General features: G+C 39.3%; 2 protein-coding genes across 2 annotated transcripts; both read right to left on the bottom strand.

Annotated features, from left to right (window-relative positions):
- Positions 1 to 175: 175 nt before the first annotated feature.
- Positions 176 to 2081, bottom strand: LOC146638509 (protein Wnt-8c-like). The gene is made up of 5 exons (XM_085369052.1): positions 1707 to 2081; positions 1450 to 1588; positions 1126 to 1251; positions 878 to 1020; positions 176 to 733 (listed from the first exon to the last, which is right to left on the bottom strand). The coding sequence occupies exons 1-5, from the start codon at positions 2079 to 2081 to the stop codon at positions 176 to 178; spliced, it is 1341 nt and encodes a 446-aa protein (XP_085225178.1).
- Positions 2082 to 6164: 4083 nt separating this feature from the next.
- tmsb2 (thymosin beta 2) lies at positions 6165 to 8108 on the bottom strand. The gene is made up of 3 exons (XM_085369062.1): positions 8002 to 8108; positions 6872 to 6976; positions 6165 to 6603 (listed from the first exon to the last, which is right to left on the bottom strand). The coding sequence occupies exons 2-3, from the start codon at positions 6969 to 6971 to the stop codon at positions 6566 to 6568; spliced, it is 138 nt and encodes a 45-aa protein (XP_085225188.1). The 5' UTR covers positions 6972 to 6976; positions 8002 to 8108; the 3' UTR covers positions 6165 to 6565.
- Between the last annotated feature and the right edge of the window lie 11525 nt (positions 8109 to 19633).

Here is a 19633-nt window from a genome sequence, read left to right as displayed (position 1 = left end):
TTCAAAACTAAAGGGGGGAAAGGTGCTTTAAAGGACTTTAGCTAAAAAATTTAAATAACATTCATGTGATGCAGAATAATTTCTCATGTAGTTCGTAAATATAAAACTGGTTAATATGATGAAAATCATATTTATCGAATAATGTGAAGAGTTCAAATTTTGCAAGAGATCCCAGTCATTGTTGATGCGCACTGTTCCTGCCTTTTTTGTTCTTTTTCCTCCCACTTTTGTGCGCGCAAAAGTATTTGGCTACAACTCGCTTGCATTTTTCACACTTAACTGTGCAACACCAGTGAAATTTGCAGTTGCAGCTGGTGAAAACCTCTGTGCGCTTCTTCACCACTTTTAGGCCGCATTCATTGCACAATCTGCGGCAGCTATTTTTCTCCCACTCGGACATGTTCTTGTCCTCCTTAAAGCACTCCCGTCCCTCTGTACCGTGGAGTCCGAGGGTCTGGTTCTTGACGCAGTAATTTGGAGAACTCTCCAGGTAAATGAGTTCCCTTGTAGCGACGCTCAAAAAAGTGTGCGTGACTGCGTCTCGGTTGTCCGCGCTGTTCCCTGCTCTCGCCGCTTTCTTGTCCATTTCCAGTTCCTTTGCATGTTTGTACTTCATCTTCAAGTAGTTGCCCACTTCTCTGAAATCGGCCATCTGCATCCAGCAGGTTTGGATGGTGCAGCTTCCAGATACTCCGTGACATTTGCAGGCTTTCCTCATGGTTGCTTTGATTGCCTGTCGAGAGCACAAACGTTTTACCAAAAAATAAACAGAAAGCCAAACAAAAACAACGATCTCGTTTTTCATTTATTACGCTGTGTCAGAACACTATTGACATAAAAAAAAAAAACCGTCAATAATATTAAGATCAAATCTTACCAGTCTGCCTGCCTTGTTGTTATGCAAGTTGACCGCTGCGCGCGAGTCATGCCCATCTTCCAGCGCGTCCACAAACTGTTTGGAGATCTTCTCCCCAAAAGCAACATTGTCACTGCATCCTCCCCAAATCCACCCCACACCGCCTGAGACAAAATAGCACATGACGTTATTTCGCTGTAGGAATACAAGCCAATTTAGAAATCGCTTACTGTAACCGCGGATAGAATGCTCATGGAATACATGTTTACCCGGCTGTCCAATTTTGGAGTCATCGCAGCCGCAGTTGTCAAAGTCCCCAGCCGTACAGTTCTTGGTGAGCGTGTACATCACTCCGGCAGCGCTGATGGCATGGACGAAAGAAGTTTCCCTTGTGGCTAAAATAAATAACAAACAAAGAAATCCGGATTTTTTTACTTGGATATCCAGTTTGGCACGAATAATGCGTAACTGATGAGTTCTAGTTTTGTGCGTGAAAAGCACTTTACGCACAGGCGCTTCAAGATTGCTCTCAAAAAAGCGCACGACCTCACTAATTTTAGTTGCCATAGATTTGATTCAAAAAGAGTTCTTACCACTCCGCATGCCGTTGTGTGGGGACAAAGAAAGCGTGTTCTCTGGACAGTTCCACTTCTCCAAAGCGAATTGGCGTTTACACTCTTGTATCCCACTCTGTGCGCCCACTCGCACGCTGCTGGCATAGGTCAGATAGGCCTTGGATGAGAAAGGAAAGGAAGTTATGAATATTAATGTTAGTGCTAATTACATAGAATTTGGCTGGAAGGAACAGCTTTTACGCAACACTCATTCTTAAAATCTTAAATGGTATTACCTTAGGTCCAGTCATCAAGAAATTATTCATGGTCCTGTAGAGGGGAAAAAAGATAGCTATGTTAAACCTGTAAGTTATTTTACCAATTGCAAACCCATAGAAACTATAGCATTTAAAACTTTCTTTACGAGAGAAAAAAAGGACATACCAAGCAGATGACAGCTGAAAAAGACAACACAGGAACAGAACCAAGACTGCAGAGAAATTCAGTGGTTGCATAGCGTGTGTATTCCAAGCAGAGGCTAGTGTGACGTATTCCAGATGTGAGCGCCAAGAAAAGAAGGAGGCGACTGAAGTTTGTCGCCCTACTCGGCGCTCATGATATTTATATGGTCGTGCCCCCTTTGACAGACAGATTTGTCCAGCAAGTAACATTTTACTGTGAAATGCGTCAACGACATTGGCTGGGGCTTCCCATGGACAAATAGGAATTGTCGGTGCATAAGTGCACTTCAAAGAAGCAACGCAGACGAATTCACCTGTTGTTCCCAGGCTCTGATGCTAATTATAAAAACAAAGTATATGCATGGATTTAAAGTATATGTATGTGTGTCAGTATATGTGAATCCATATGAGCACTACGTATAGAATAATTAAAACCATCTTCTAATAATCCCCCGGATTTGGAGACATTTAAGAATAAAATTATTATTTTTGACTAATAGAAGATCATTATTCACACAAAAAGTAATCTCTGTATGGGTTCATTGTGGTGATTATTGTTCATCTTTATGTGCACACAAATCGAAGATAGCTTAGCTAAAAGATAATATAAATAAAATCACTTGAAACATTCGGGAGATGGCACCAGTATCCCATGGGGACACTGGGTACTACAAAGCCTTACAGCTTTTCAGGAGTGACAGTATATAGTCATGTAAATACCGCCTCACACATCGGCGAAATTGGCACCGTTGTGATAATAGGATAATAGATGTTTCCCTGGGAAACAACTTGGTGCGAAAACAGTCTGGGATTTACACGAGTAAAGACACATAAGACACGTAAGGGCTATGACAATTAAAATGTAGCATTGCAAGGTCATTTTATTTCATAATATGTTTAGTTTGACTTTTGATAAAATATTAAAAAACTGTAAGTTATATGCAGGTTTAAGCATTGGATGATCCTTTCAGGCTGATCACGTTTAATCCCGCTGATTCGCTTTCTCGCTTTAGCCCACATAATCATGTCCCTCATCAAGGAATCATCACCACCAGTTTCTGTCTTTTCATACTTTTACTTGCGACTTGGACAGCGGACTTGTCAGATCCCCTTTAAGCCACTCAAAATCCCTTAAAACAATAATTCACTCAGCCTGCACAAAAAGCGGAGAGGTGTAGATAATCCCCACTAATTAGATATCAGCTAAGGTCGTGACTGAAACCCCCCACCCCACCCCCGGTCTGACTTACTCTCAAAAAGTTGAGAATAGTAGAGAACAGCTTAAGCCAATAGAGAACCTTTAACGATATTAATGGATTTACTGATAGAAACAATCAATCTGGACGTGTCTACATGACGACATAAGTATCGAAACTCTCAGGACTACAGATCAGGACAAAACACCGGGCTTATTGGGTGACATTTTAAACGAATGTTGCAAGGAGCACATAGAAAATTTCTTTCTTTTTTTTTACCCACCACCTTACACACTTTGGGAGTGAGAACGTGTTGCACACACGTACCCTTTTAAGTAATTGACAGTGGTGAAGTGAATATGCATTAGTAAAACTGAGCTAAAATAAATTTCGGACACAGGAGACCAGTGAGAGTTGGTGAATGGCTTGCAGTGTGAAGTACGAGAAGTGGGTCTATCAGAACTCGGGAGGTGAGAAGTTTGACAGGCGGAGGCAGGGTGACAGGAGCAACACCCGCAGGCGGAGATTTGGGGTTATAAATCACTGATATTGAGTTTAGGGTGGGTTTACTGGTCATTTTTGGTGTCACCGTAATGTTTACTTAATAATTCTGAACATCAATTTAGAAGTCAAAACATAGCTGTAACCAGTGCCTTTTACAGGAATATGGGGAATGAAATTATTTTTCACACCATACTCAGGTTCACGTTTTTTTTCTTCCAACGCAGGTGATGCAATCAAATTTAACAATACAAATCATTACGTGCTATTGTAACGGTCCCCACCCCCATAGAGCTATTTCTGTCAACTGCTCCATTTAACTTTAATATTTAAAATGACACAATCATTTCAACAGGACAAAATGCTGTCAGTTAAAACAATACACTACGACTGTGGATACATTAACCGTCAGCTTTGTTGACTGACTTCTTCTCCAATTTTAGTTGATTCACCGAGCTCAGCAGCAGACGTCAGGCGTTTAAGAGTCTATAAATATGTGAAAAGGCTGGTGTCTTTTATAGAATCATGGTTTGGAAGTCCTAACTTGTGGATGGTGGTCAGGTTAGGGATGATCTTTGGACACAGGAGTATGGCTGTACCGCTATATTAATGCGTCACACTCCTGCGTGTATCATTAAGTGCAAGGGCAACAAAACTTCATAGCAGGGTTTTCTAAGTGAGGCATGTCCCATACAGCAGTCCAAGAGCATAACTGCAATTCAACAAAGTTGAAATGGAAGCTGCAGATCTCACCATAGCAGGGAATTCTGACGTTGATTATCAGACCCGTGTTTAACATTGCTTAGAAATGTTTGTAGGTTTTTTTTCTGTCTCCTGTAAAAATCTTACACTCTCAATTCTCTTCATTTTGCATTTATTTAGTTAGTGGTAGTTTTCACACTGAAACCGCAGCGCTTGATTAGATCATCCTTCTGTACACTGTCACAAATCTAAGCGTGAACATCAGCTTTCTGATTTTTTAGACCATGTGGACATACATTTTTATCTTCACGTGGTCAAAAAAATTATTTTTTAGTTTGTTAGTGACTATTTCTTCAAATGTAGTGCAGTTTGTATTTTTTTATTTCACATTTTTGATACTTCTCTACCAAACTAACAATTAATTATATTCTATTCTAGAGCCAAGATTGACAGATTGTATTGGTTTAGTAACACCATAAAACCTAACGCTGTTCTATTTATTACATGAGCCTGCACCCCTGAATAGTTAGCGCTTGTTTTCTTAAAAAAAGGCTAAATGAATTATTGTTATGATTATTATAATTGTTTGTTATTGAAGACAGATTATTTTGTCTATCAGTCAAGTAATAGCAAATAAGACAGGGTAGCCTGAAATGTTAGCCACTGTGATAAATAAATTGGAATAATTTCCAATTCGGAATTATTCTGAACAGTTACTCAATTACTATATTTCTATTTTCAATATTGCTTTGTGTTTGTGTGTGATTAATTTATTATTTAATTTAGTAGTTCATGTTTAACATTACAAGAGTCAGCATAAGGGCATAAAAAGACAACACAGCTGCTTGAGGCCTCCACACCACCAGGGGGAGTCTCAAGCTCATTAAATGTCACACAAAACTAGCGGGTAAATGTATGTGTATATATATATATATATATATATATATATATATATATTTTTTTTTTTTTTTTCATCCGTGGAATATAAATTTTGAACATATAAAACAAAAACAAAAATGAACCTTTAAGTAAGGTGAGCTTGGTTTATATTGTATGTGAATCAAAGGCATTATGGTTGGCAGCCTACCTTTAGCTTACTAGTCAGTTATAACAGCCCAGAGAACATGTGTGGTCTTTGTGTTTGGATTATGTTCCTAAATAACGATCATTTTAACATAATGAAAAAATTCTATTAGCTAGTTCTTCGGTGTAAGATAATTGTTATTGCTCAGTAACTAACAGGTGAAAATGTATGTCCTTAATATTTGACTACCATTGTCCCATTATGAAACAGGCCTTTTGTTCTATAGACCAGCCTTATTTTGGAGTCTTTGCTGTTATAATCCAGCATTGTTACACCTCAGTTAGCTCCGTGTTTTAATTTTTAAGACCTGCTTCTACTGCTTGATTAAAATATTTCCTCAGAAGCTTTGCTGAAACATTTCGGAACATAGAAAACAACATCTGCCTATGGTGCTTTCCAGTGCACTATAAGCCACGATAAGGGTTGTGTTAGGCGTACAAAGCACAAAAAATCAAGCATGGACCACATATTGTTAACGCTGGCGCTTCTGAGGTGGGGGATGGCTTCAGAATCAAATTGTGCTTAAGGCCCCATAAAACCTTGGGCTGATTAGCCACTAGCACTATATTTTCTGATCCCAAACCTTATGCTGGTTTATTGTAATCACATTAACATTAGCACTCTAACATACATTAGTAGGTAAAACATACACCAGCATTATATTACATTTTTTTCTATATTTTAATGTGTGAGTCATTTGCTTTATTTCTTTGCCTCATAAATACAGTGTGTGTCTGTGTTTGTGATTGTCTTGATTTGCACATCTGTAAAAACGAGACATCAAGATGCACAGGACTGACTGGTTCCATGTCTTCATTTTTATTTCATAAATAAAAGTAAAAAGTTGATTAAGAAAACATCCCACATGATTTAACTTCAATTACTCCCATGTCCATAACCAGCTCCCCACCAGCCCTATAGCCTGGATGCCTGCCTGTCTCTCTGTGCTACATCACTACACCACTTCCCAGTTTGGCAACATTGGAGACATGTTAGCTATACGCTAACAGCACAAGACAGGCACCCAGGCTGGAGTTTTAATATTGGTTACAGAGGCTCCCTTGTGAGGATGCCATATACCCTTAACAGCACCCTGGGGAGCTTAAGAGCACCCATTTCTGAAGACAATGAAAGAGATTCAAATACTGTAATAATCAAAAGAAAGTGCTTTTTGTTGCCGCATCTCAGCTTCTTTTCTTCGTGTGCTTGAGTCAAGGTGTGGCATCGCCTTTCCTCTCTTGCTCAATGGCTAGAAAAGAAGAGAGAAACACAACCGTTGGTAGGCTCTTGTTCAGTAAACGTGTGTGAGGATGTTGCTTTTTGATTTTGCTGTGTATAAAATGTGTGATGACATTGCAGCTGTTTGCTTCAGAGCTCCCGCCGGCTGACAATGCGGTCTCTCGATAGCACAGGAAGTGATGATGAGGAGCTACTGACAGTAACAAATGATTGCAGACGACGAAGCCTTTGTGGCTTCAACAGTGATCAGAAACACACGGCGCACAACGAGCACTCACTCTCTTTGGTGGGCAGAGGGTTTTTCTCTTTTGTCTCCGTCTTCTTCAGCTTCGTCTTGTCGAAACGAGCGATCTCGGTCATGTCAGGCTTGTCAGACATTTTGGCTGGCAAAGGTGAGAAAGATACCTGAGCACACACATTTGACCTTTCCTGTCGAGCCTTAAATTGATAATGCAGCATAATGTGATCAAAATCATTGTAGCAATCTGAAAGTTCATCGTAGGAGCCATTAAATCTGTGAAAGCTTTGTCTAGCCTTTAGAATAAACTCTGCAATGACTGTACATAAAGGGAGTGGCTACTACATGTGCTGCTCAGACTACATCCACATGGATGAACATGGGTGGTGGCTGCCTCCCACACGGCTTCACATTGGCTTCTCCAAAACGTAGATGTAGTCAACATGTGCTTGCTTTCACCCAGCTGTATTTTCTTTCCTTTGTCCCTGATTTTACCTCTCTAAGGCTAAAGTCTTTGTTCTCTCCCTCTGCATCATCTCTCTCTCTTTCTCTCTCTCTCACCCTACTGCATCCACCCCTGCAGCCTTGTGGATATAGGCAATGCTCCACAGGCTCCACTGCAGTTTTATTCCTAGGCTAGCCTCAGGTCTGACTAATCTGCCTTTCACAGTCTAGCCCAGTCATGCCTGTCTGAACTGCTGCTTTGTCAGAGTCTTCTGTGCAAATATGACAAGCCCACAAGCCTGCAGCAAGTCATTTACAAACCAAGCAACGGCAATCTCCTCACTAGTGTGAATTTGAATGGGGCCTAGGAAAATCACTTTGACAAAGAAATAGATATGCTTGGCACACATCCAGAATGTTTATGGCGCACTGAGTCATTTCTTTATCGCGACATGTATATACACTAAGCTTAGCATTAATATTAATATTAGCAGTGATATTCTCACCCTTTCCGATTCATTGTTAAATCCAATTATCCAAACAATTTGTAATATTGTATCTTTATCTCTATGACCATCAGTGTCCTCAACATCCCTTTTCCCACATTTTTTCTGCTGCCATTGCCCATCTAGCCACACCCAATCCTTTGTCTGAGTCCTGGTAAAAAATCAGAACCAAAGAGAAACACAGAAATGAAGAGCATACTAAGAGATGAATCATTCTTACCGACGTTCCACGAAGCAGTGGGCTAAAATCCACCGGTGGAGAGAGTAGGGAGGGACAGCGATAGCGAGATGGAGAGAAGAGAGGGGCACGGAAGCTGAGTGATTCTGCCGGTGTGTGCACGCCTGCCTGCATCCAGGGTGTGGGTATAAGAGAGAGGGAGGGGAAGAGAGAGAGAGGTGGTGGTGGTGGTGAGAGAATGACTGAGAGCTTGGTCAGCCTCCCTTCATGTCATCAATATTAATGTTCTCAAGGGGAAAAGACTAAAAGGAAAGCAAACACTAACAAGAAACAGCTGTTTTGTGTAGATCATCTAAACATAAAATGATTAATTATTCATCTAATACAAAGAGTTTGTTATAGATTGCCTTAAACCCTGTTTTGCTGAGTAAGCCGGAGACACAATGCACAAAATGCTAAAAAGAGGAGTCGAGCTGCTTCTATTACTAAACACGACGACATTTAATGGATGTGTATAGTGTATTTCACTGAAAAATGATATATTTTATCACTGTACTTATTTGTTTGTTTCATTTGTCACTATAGTAAATAATAAGTATAGCATTATATCAAAGTTCACTAAGTAATAGCGGTTTATTTTTACTGAGACATGCCATGGACTAATGCCACATTCCACAAAGTATCACAGGGTGTCGTTGCTGTTCATGGTCTAAGCATCTGCAGTGGTGAATAAATAAACTGTCATACATCTTGTGCATGTTCTCTCAGTGTCTGTGTAATAGTGTGAGGAAAGTACATATTAGCATTAGCAGTTACATATAACTTTGATATACTTCTCCCCAAAAACCACCAAAACCACCAAAACAGGAAGTAAGGTAACAGGAAAGAGATTGCATACAGTTATTAAAACACCCAGTACTTATAACAGTAACACCTAGTATTTCCTGTTTTAGAAAGATGTGAAACTGTACCATGGAACTGTATACACTAATGTACTAATGTAATGTACACTAATGTATACACTTTTAATAACTTATAGTGACAGTATATCAGCAGCACTTAATTAAAAACAAACAAACTAAAACAAAACAATAGAAATGTATATTTGCATTTGTCAAAATAGAGGTCACTACTCTTGACAATAGCCTGTTTATATCACATCCTCTCTATATATTCAAATATTTAATATAAATTCATGTGAAACTAGAAAAAAATACAGATTAAATGAAAGCAATTAAAATGTCCACAAAACTCAGTGTAGCCATGGTGAAATATGCTTTTTTAGTGACTATTCTTTTGGATCATGCTAATCACTTTGTTTTAATTGAATGCTTGAAATAAATGGTAAATGGCCTGTATATGTATAGTGCTTTACTCAGTCCCTAAGGACCCCAAAGCGCTTTACACTACATTCGGTCATCCACCCATTCACACACACATTCACAAGTGATCAATAAAAGTGATCAATAAAAGAAGATATAGAATAAAATATAGAATTTAAAAGAACTTGCATAGCACAAAACTTCTTATTTTCTATTTACTATTTCTTTATTTCTAATTTCTTCATTTTTTATATAGAGACAAGAATGTAACATGAGAAGATTCTTTATATCAGGGGTCTCGAACTCCAGGCCTCGAGGGCCGGTGTCCTGCAGGTTTTAGATCTCACCCTGGGTCAACATAACTGAATCAAATGATCAGTTCATTACCAGGCCTCTGGAGAGCTTCAAAACATGTTGAGGAGGTAATTTATCCAATTAAGTCAGTGTTGGATCAAGGACACATCTAAAACCTGCAGGACACCGGCCCTCAAGGTCTGGAGTTCGAGACCCCTGCTTTATATAATAATTTACTGTGGGAAGCACCAACAACAATGTGATGGCCAAACCCATGGCCACACTCTAAAAGTCTAAGTAACTCTTTTGTATTCTTTATTTCTTCATTTAAAACAACACACTTTAATTTGCAGTAGTTTATTGATTGGTTTGGATACATTTGTTCTATTTGTAAGCACGCATATTTAGTTTACTCATGTATTCATACCAGTTCATTACTTTGTTTGGTTTGTGACTAATATTTGTTTCTTTTACCTGTTTCTCACCTTTCATGATCCCTGGGAGTTGCCAGACAAAAAGTGGTAGCTAGGGTTTAAAGCAGTTAAATAGAAAGAGGGATGATTGGACTGCACCACCACTTCCTGCTGAAGGGGGAGAATGTGTATTTTCTTTAATTAAAAAAGCTTTTGTACTTAACTAAATATTTGAGTTTAGGGTTTAGTGGGTTTTGATTTTCTTATTTGGTGTTTAGTTTATTAAAAAGCTAGACTGTGTTGCATAGTTTTTGTGGTTTTGATTGTGTTTTGTTTAGTTACCCCTGTTGTGTCATAGTGGTCTGACCCAGCTACTGCCCCTGTGTGTCATTTCCTTTGGTTTGTTGAGTTTGGAGTTCTTTGCCTGAGTTTAATTTTGTTCCTTTGACCTCTTTTATTAGCTCATCATTTATTACTTTTGTAAAATAATTTTTTGGGTTAAATAAATGAAAACCCTTTTTTCTAATAATTCCTGTGACTCCTGCTAATTCAACTCGGTCCATCATAAACAGCAACAACAACAACAATGATAGTAATAATTATAATAGAAATCTTATTTCCCAAAGCATTATTACTTATGTAATTAATATGATTAATTTAGTTAATGATATATAAAAAAAAGGAAACTCTGCTTTTCTTTAATACAATTTACATCTTTTATCAACATTATTGCATCAAAGTCGATATACCATCATGTGACTCTGGTGTCACAGAAATTTCAAGTAAACATTTTATGTGTTGTACTTACATAATAAACCCAAACTGCATGATTTTGACCCCAATATGAAATAACTGAAATAAACACACAACCAGCCAGCCAGGAGATCTAATCTCTCTGGAATGTCTTGGGTCTACCCTGGGGCCTCCTTACCTCCTCCTCCTTCTAAGGCATACCAAAAACACTTCATCTAGGAGATGCCCAGAAGCCATTCTGGTCAGATGCCTGAACCACGTCCAACTGGCTACTTTGGATGTGGATTCATAGTGGCTCTACTCTGTGTCCCTCCCAAATCCCCAAGCGTCTTATCCTATCTACAACAGACAACCCAGACATGCTTCAGAGGAAGCTTGTTTCTGTTTGTATCCATAATCTCATTCTTTCAACTATCCAGAGCTTGTGATCATAGGTGAGCGTCAGAACATAGATCAAACTGTAAATCAAGCTTCATATCCACATTACCGAAGATGCCACACCAATCCATCTGTCAAACCTCCCCTCAAACATACATAAGATCCTGAAATACTGAAACTCGTCACGGACACTCCACCTTTTTCCACATGAGAACCATGCAATCAGACTTGGAGGTGCTAATTCCCATTCCATCTGCTTCACACTCAAATGCAAAGTGTTCCAATGCAAGCTGGAGGCCATCTCTTGATGAGGTCAACAGAACCACATCATCTGCAAAAAAGACGCAATGACACCACTGAGCCTTCCATCCCCCCACATCTTGGCTGGGCCTAGAAATTTTGCCCAAAAATATAATGACAACAATCAAAGGGAGCCCTTTCTTCCCAATCTGACTTATTGCAGAAACGATTACAAGCATCTAAAACTAATCAGACTCAACAGGCAGTTATGGCACACAGTTTTCCCCATACTATACTGACATGTTACAGGAGGAGCAAGCAGTTGGTAACTCCCTTTCTGTGATTTGGGAAGTTAAACGTTAAAAACCATTGCTGAGTAGATTTTCCAGCTGAGCATTGAACAGTCAACGGGTGGAGTTTTCCTCACTCCCGAGAAGGTCATCGCTGCTTTGATTGGGGCTTTTAATGTAGCAGTATCCCAGTATTGTATCAACTCTTGTTTTCATGTGTGGCAGACCAGGTTATGGCCCATCTCTCGGGTACACTAGATCCAGCAACTTCTCCAACGTTCTGATAACTTCCCGTATGTGAAGTTCCCCATCCAGAAGGTGAAGTCACGGTTGGCACAGTTGAAGTGTTTGTTCCTTAAAATGACTGACCCCTGGATACTGTGCATTACTCCAATTTAGAACCCATGGCAAATATATTAACTAAATATTAACTAAATACTGTAAATAGTTCCATTTATTAAAATTGCAAAGGTGGAATTAAGTGCTTTTGAGCAAGCTACCCTGGAGCACCAAATTGGTAGTTACACACTGAAAAAAAAACCAAGAAAGCAGACATAGAAAAAAAGGTCTATCATTAGGAAAAGTGTGGCCAACTAAGTTATGAAAATTTGGGATTGATAGGACACAAAAAATTAAATAAAAACACCTATGATGAAAAAAATATGCACCTTTATTCTGCATGCATGTATTAATGTCAATAAACTGGTTCTTCTTGAATTTTTGTAGTGCTAGGCTAAAAACAATATTCTACTATCCTTTAAACTAAGAGGATTAACGGGGAAATCATTAATCATTTATTACTCATTAGCAGCTGTATGTGGGTGGTTTTATTTTCCACCTAACTCACTTGGTGCTCAAACAGCTCTTGATTACATCGTACACTAATAAAGTTGTGATGTGAGGAGCTCATGGTCCTTTCCTGACATCATGAAGCCCGCTACTCATTCCTCTCTAATCTTCCCAGAGGTACGGTTACAGTCTGCCGATGGCAGCTGCTGAGGAAACCCATCTCAAAAAAGAACAGCTCATCTCCAATCAGCATAGATGATGAGTCAACATGACCTGGAATGGAATCAAGTGACTGGATATGAAATGACATCATTCATAAATTTTAATTCTTTTATCCCCAATAAATTCTATCTACGATTTCCTTTCTTTTTTGTGCACATCTCTCCCTCTTGCTATATATTTTATGAAAAAAATGAAAATAGATTGTTTGTACAATTGTTTGTACAATTTTAACACGGTTGAAGTCAATATTTGGTATTACCACCTTTAGTCTTCAATAAAGCCTGAACGTTCCCAGGCAACTTAGCTGCCTGTAGTAGTCAGTGGTCTTGGAGGACAATCTATGAGTGAACGTGTTCAATGGTTTGTTTTTGAATCCAGATATATTTTTACTGCAGTGGTCATTTTTTTTGCATCATTATCATGCTGCAAAAATAAAGCATTTCACACTTTCAAGATGGTACTGCATGGTGGATCAAAATCTGACAGTGTTTTTCTGCATCATAATTCCATAAATTTTCAAAAGATCCCAAACATCACTGGCTGAATCGCAGTCCCAAGCCATGACAGAGCCTCCACTGTGTTTTATAGATGCGTGTGTACATCTCTCCTGACCTCCTCTGCACATATTGATGATTATTTAAACTAAAAGTTATACCTTTGTATTCCTCACTTCATAGCATCTGGTGCCACAGATTTTCTGTCTTTGGGAATTTCCTTGTTAGTGCAAAATTCTATTTTATAAGGAAAAATGGCTCAAAACTTTTGCACAATATGGCATGAGTGGTACTTCATTTACTGATAACATGTTGCCAGTCATGTTCACTTTTGCTACATTGTGCTATAAATTCCCTGCACCAACATATAGTACGATACATAAGCACATAAGCACTTAGCCCTTTCAGTCTGAGCCCAACCCTTGAAATGATGCGGTGATTTAAGCAAAATGACCTCTGGTAAGCACTGTGTTAATGTGTGACATCACATTACTGGATGACTTTGGGCTTTACTGGATTACATCAACGTTATATTAAGATCACTGTCTCTAAAGTGGTCTCTGAGGAAACTACAGCACCACCTACTGGCTGAAGTCTTGAGGTTCTTCATTTAGCCCAATCCATTGTGCACACAGAATTGAAAAAAAAAATTACAACAAAATTAATCATATCTTGCAACCTGGTTATATTGAGACTCAACTCAAACCTTGCTGAAACCTACATACAGTCTCTAAATAATCCACACTATCCTACGTGAATGCCTTCTGGAGCTCATTATATTTCAATGCTCTTCAAGTCACACACTGATTCAGCCTTTCAAGCATATCTTTCTAATAAGCTGTTTGTTTCCTTGTAATGTTGTGAAGGGGGAAGACGATTTCTGACCTTCTCTAATTTGTCCAGGCCCTCAAAATTAACCTTTTTGCTTGAAATGTTATATCTGAGGGTGGGAGAGGAGACACGCTCTGACAAAGGTCAGCCTTAGAAGCCAACTGACTTGTCAGAAAAATCTGACATCCTACTTCCCGTTGATGAGTGGTAATAGACCAGTACACCTTTTGTGGGTTCAAATCTGTGTTTGTGCTACAGTGTTTAAATCAATGATACCAGTAGAGAAGAGCACATACTGAGATCCCATAGGCAAAAAATGGCAGAACCATACATAATTCTATAGATGAATAGATAAATGATATGTAAGAACTACTCTTTTATTTTTTATTTTCTCTCTCTCTCTCACTCTCTTTTTTTTTTTTAACATCCAGAAAGGCCTGTTCTGACACATTAAAATAATTATTTTCTTTGTACTAAACACAGGATGGCAGCACAGGACTATTTAAAATTTGTTGGCTTAAAATTAAAGTGAAGTTAACAGCCTATGAGGGACCACCAGGGTGCAGTCATCCCTCAGCACTAACCAACAGCTGGTAACAGCTTAAATTGTACTGTCACCGACTATGTATGTATGTGTGTGTGTGTGTATATATATATATATATATATATATATATATATATATATATATATATATATATATATATATATATATATATATATATATATATTCCCTCTCCCACTTATTCCATACTTGTTTCTTAAAAGCAAGAGTCTGAAGCCAGTTAGCTCAATGGTTTCAGTATGACACTATAAGATGACAGGAAATTAGTAAAAAATGGAGCCTCTAGTAATTATTGTCAATTCTGCAGAGAAGCTTCAAGTACAGCAACATTTACAGTAATGGCAAATAACTAACAACAGTTCTGTGACTAAATTGCTCTCAGGCTGTTCATTTACAGCGGCTTCTTAAATTCCTGTTGAAGGTTAATCACTGTCAGACAGTTAATATAAGAATACTAATTAAATAAGGTTAACAGGTTGGGAATTGTTAAAAACTAGTATTAATTGGTTGGGGAGGGCAGAGGTGGGTAATTAAGTTTACACTACATTTTATGTAGTTTACACTACATGGAATAAAATACTATGCATTCATTAATATTTGCTGTACAGAGTGTGTTTGGAGGCATGATTTCTCATTTTGGTCACAGTTTGTGAATGTTTGCAGAGTATGCTCATCTGTCTTTGCTTGTGGGTAGAAGAGAAAGTAAAGGTAAATATGAAGCTCGTCAGTGGCTAATGGATACAAAAGATAGGTGACACTTAATAATTTGTGCTGTCAAATTTGTCTTCATAACTTTAGCTTTGATTAATTAATTAGTTTGAACACTGTACATAAAAGAACTTTAATGACACAAATCTTTGATGATAATGAAGGTATCGTCCAACCCTTCTTATTACTCAGTCACTTTTAGATGACTTAACATAACACCGTTGTTGGAAGAGGACAAAGAAAAACCATAATGTAATTAGCACCTTAGCATTAGCATAATCAGTATTTGAACATTTTTTTAACAGCATCCGCTGTTTAATTGTACAAACCTTTTTCCTCACCTGTTAGCTTAGTACAGAGAGAGAACAGTGCACACAAAACCATATACAACATGTTAAGCTTGTGTCAAAAAATTAGCTTTAGCACTGTTGGTTAGGTTTATATTTAGTCAGGCATGAAAACATGGTGGTTGCATAAGGCTGAACCACAGACAATATAAATGACAAGATGTAACTTCAGGCTTCTGAGAAAATGAAGCCAAACTGCAAACATGCATTCTTTTTAAAGAGAAGGGTAATGAATGTGGCTGAAAAAAGACTTTCAGACCTGGAGAGAACTGCTAACCATGTGACATTAACTGGACTGCCACTTTAGACATATGACAATGTAGAGTAAAGTGGATAAGGCCTCAATAAAACAGGCATAGAATTTGGTCAGCAACCACCTGGTGCAAGAGAAAAATGTGTATTCCCCAAGTGACTGGCAAAAATATTCATGTAATGGCTTTTTCAGTGTTCTTTCCCACTTCCCTTTTCTGGTAGGCAGTGGGGAGGTAGGGCATACAGCCCAATCTGGCGGAGAGGTGTGGGAAGCCAGATCGGGCGCCCCCCTTCCGGCTCTCCTCTCTGCTCTCGCCTATCTTGTACGTTTTGTCTTACTTCTCTATATCACCTTTTCTATCCCTTTGAAGAAGTTAGGCTCTGTAAATGCTAAAGAGGTAAGTATTATTTCTCCGTTGCAGCAAATAGATAGGAGAAAATAAACTGTAGGAAACTAAAGAGAAGAAAGAAGATTTGAAATAACAATTTAACACAAACCAGTGACACACTCCAGGGCCTGATCAACCCTGGCAGGGCCTCTTTGGATGAGGGTGTCTAGATAATGGCCGAAACACCCAATGAATCCAAGGTCCACTACTGATGATGTGTCCCAAATCTTAATATGATAATCTAGATCAGATCTCTTATCCCCTCAAAAAAATGGCAGATTAGCTTGGGTAAAAGACTGAAAGTTAAGGCACACAACAATGTGTGCTGGTGGTAAAGTTTCTGGGCTGCTAAATTTTCCTGTAGTTCATAAAAAACACACTGACATATCTGCAAACACTTGCCAATATTCTTCAAGCAGTGGCGAAACTGTGAAAAGTGTAACACAAACTGGAAATGGAGTAAATGTTAAGCCTTTTAAAACATGTTCACTGCAGCACTGAGGCAGTGCTGCAGTGAACATGTTTTGTGGCACAACTACTGCAAACCACAGTTTTTTGTTTTGCCCTTTTTCAGATTTTGCTAGCATTCTGCTTATAGTTCGTGAGTGCTTGCAGTCAAGTTGGCACAATGACTGCAGTGTGTTGACAGCATCAGTCATAAAGAGAATTCTGGTGTAGCACCCGATTTGCAGTTTCAGCTAGTGACAGCTAGCAATGTCCAAAAACCACTCGCTAACCAATTGAGATACACATTTCTCAACAATACATCAACAGGGTTTGTACTGTGGTATGAATGTGAATTTGTGTCACGCTATTCCACTCTTGCTCTCACACTCTCACACACTCATTTCCCTTGCAATTTTTCTCTCCTTGCAGTCTGGTGGACAGAGAAATGCCTCTGAACACACATTAAACGTTACAGGCATCGACACAGACATTTGTATGCACACATATCGACACTTGCACACAGCTTAAGTTATTTTTCATCATCTGGCCTGATGGAAGATGATTTTAAGTGCTGGAAATAGATTGGGCAATTTATTTAGCTCCCCCCTGAACAAAAGCAAGGCGACATTGTTATTCAACAAGAAGAACTCTGGCTGAAGTGTAATTACTAACCACATTCAAACAAATTAAATCCTGCCCAGAGCTTTTTTATCAGCCTTAAACCAACAGAATGAAGGGACTCTAATGCAAATATGCAAAGGCCTCTCAAAATAATCTCTTCACTTTGTCAGCCATTCTGAGAGCACTGATTTGTCTGTCAAACAAGTCTGATTACTCCGTATTCAAAGAGGAATTAGGTGTTAAACAAAATGGAGCTGGTAAGCAGCTGAAACTCTGCATGCTTTTTTTTCCTGAAGACTTGTTGGATTTGTGGGATGGGTTAGGACAGAGCAGGATCAGTAAGACCTGATAAGCGCTCTGGCTCAGCTCATGATCTACACGACTAATGATGCAGTGTTTGACTGGTGCCCTGTGTTCCATTGCTGGGCCAATGAGCTGAGAGTATCTCGGTGTGGAGGAGTTATCTCACCTAGCCAGCTGGAGGACAGTGACAGAGATGAAAAGAGAGGGAAAAAACAGTCGAGATAGAGCGAGAGATGAAGGAGAGAGAGAGTGGGGGAATGAGATAGATGGAAGATTCGAGCACTGTTCTAAAAAACATGTTTGTAATGCACCTTATCAGGTAACTCTAAGGAATGACTATCTGAATTTGTTGCCTGTAATAGTGTCTGTGTGTGTTCATAGTTTTGTTAGTGTTGTGGGGTTTATGCGCATCCATTACATCACTCTTCCTGAAATATCTTCTTTTAGGGTGAGCTAAGGCCTTGTTTGCAAGCACATCAAAGTAAATATCCTCTATGCATCTTCTCTCTTTCAACATCTCTCCCCCTCATCTCCTCCTCAACTTTCTTCCAGGGATAAATGCGATGTGTTAAGCATTCACACAACTGAAGGGCTTGAATAGATTAAGCAAATGATCAATCCTTTCAGTCCACCCGCCTGTAAATTAAATGACTGGCACAACCAACGAATTTGCTCATTTGTGAGAACTAAACGTGAGAAGGGTATTGAACGCAATCCCTGGCCCTGCAGGAAAACAAAACTGAGCGTTGTTCATTTCTGACAATTAAAATAACAATTAGCTGCTAAATGATGGTGCAGTGGTGCTCTTTTTAAATCCCTGTATCAGAGTGTTTTTAGTTTTGAGTTATATCAGCAAAGAACAAAAGGTATGAAAATGACTGTAAGCATCTGCAGCATGTACCTGACCTCGGGGTGCACATTCACTGATCTCTTGAAAGGTTGTGCTATCGTCTATGATGACACTGCGTCCCGGACACCTCGCTCTCTAAATGCTTAAAATTCAGGTGTGGAAAGTGTAAAGAGGTAATATTTGATGCATCGCTGAATAAATCTTTCCGAGTAAGAAAAAACCCACAAAAAACAAAGAAAAGAAAATAACACAATAAAGTAGACAGGAACTATTATTTTACTTAATAATTTCCATCCATCCTTTCACTTCTGCTTATCCTTTTCAGGGTCACGGGGGGAGCTGGAACCTATCCCAGCTGTCTTAGGGCAAGAGGCGGGGTACACCCTGGACAGGTTGCCAGTCTATCGCAGGGTGAACAAATAGACAAGAGAAAACCAATTGCACTGCATTCCTACCTATGGGCAATTTAGTGTTTCCAATTAACCTATCCCCACCATCTGCATGACTGTGGGAACCCACGGAGAACGTGCAAACTCCACACAGAAAGACCTGGGCCTGATGGTGGACTTGAACTTAGGACCTTTTTGCTGTGAGGCAACAGTGCCAACTGTTGAGGGCGACCGTGACTCAGGGGGTTGGGAAGCGTATCTGTAACTGGAAGGTCGCCGGTTCGATCCTCGTGCTCTCTGTCCTGGTCGTTATGTCCTTGGGCAAGACACTTTACCCTACCGCCTACTGGTGTTGGCCAGAGGGGCCGATGGCGCGATATGGCAGCCTCGCTTCTGTCAGTCTGCCCCAGGGCAGCTGTGGCTACAACCGTAGCTTGCCTCTACCAGTGTGTGAATGTGAGAGTGAATGAATAGTGGCATTGTAAAGCGCTTTGGGTGCCTTGAAAAGCGCTATATAAATCCAATCCATTATTATTAACAACCGTGCGACTGTGCTGCCTTAATCATTTCAAATCTGTTATTTTTTACATGGCATCTGACAATTTTTAGGTCTGCAGTCTGTCCTGTTATACAGTCTCTACTTCCTGTTATCGGTCAACCAATGTCAGTAAATGACCAAAGAGTGGCTGGTTGGTGTGTTTCTTAGAGATCTGTCTCTGCTTTTGATCTCCTACAGTGAACAAGATTTTCTGCCAGTTTGTGTTCACACTTCCCGGCCA

Source organism: Diplotaxodon limnothrissa, linkage group LG2 (assembly GCF_057381915.1).
Source record: "Diplotaxodon limnothrissa isolate DT_005_m linkage group LG2, D_limnothrissa_male_GT1.1, whole genome shotgun sequence".
Lineage (NCBI taxonomy): Eukaryota > Metazoa > Chordata > Actinopteri > Cichliformes > Cichlidae > Diplotaxodon > Diplotaxodon limnothrissa.
Note: the sequence above shows the minus strand (reverse complement) of the source record. Positions and strands in the feature narration are given on the sequence as shown.

What these genes read in the sequence shown, in the direction of transcription:
- tmsb2 (XM_085369062.1), bottom strand. Translation starts at nt 6,971, where the DNA reads ATGTCTGACAAGCCTGACATGACCGAGATCGCTCGTTTCGACAAGACG. An exon ending in CCCTCTGCCCACCAAAGAGA is followed by an intron (nt 6,604 to 6,871) that starts GTGAGTGCTCGT and finishes CTTCTTTTCTAG; the next exon opens with CCATTGAGCAAGAGAGGAAA.
- LOC146638509 (XM_085369052.1), bottom strand. Translation starts at nt 2,081, where the DNA reads ATGTTACTTGCTGGACAAATCTGTCTGTCAAAGGGGGCACGACCATAT. An exon ending in CTCCAAAATTGGACAGCCGG is followed by an intron (nt 1,021 to 1,125) that starts GTAAACATGTAT and finishes ATTTTGTCTCAG; the next exon opens with GCGGTGTGGGGTGGATTTGG. An exon ending in ACAACAAGGCAGGCAGACTG is followed by an intron (nt 734 to 877) that starts GTAAGATTTGAT and finishes TGCTCTCGACAG; the next exon opens with GCAATCAAAGCAACCATGAG.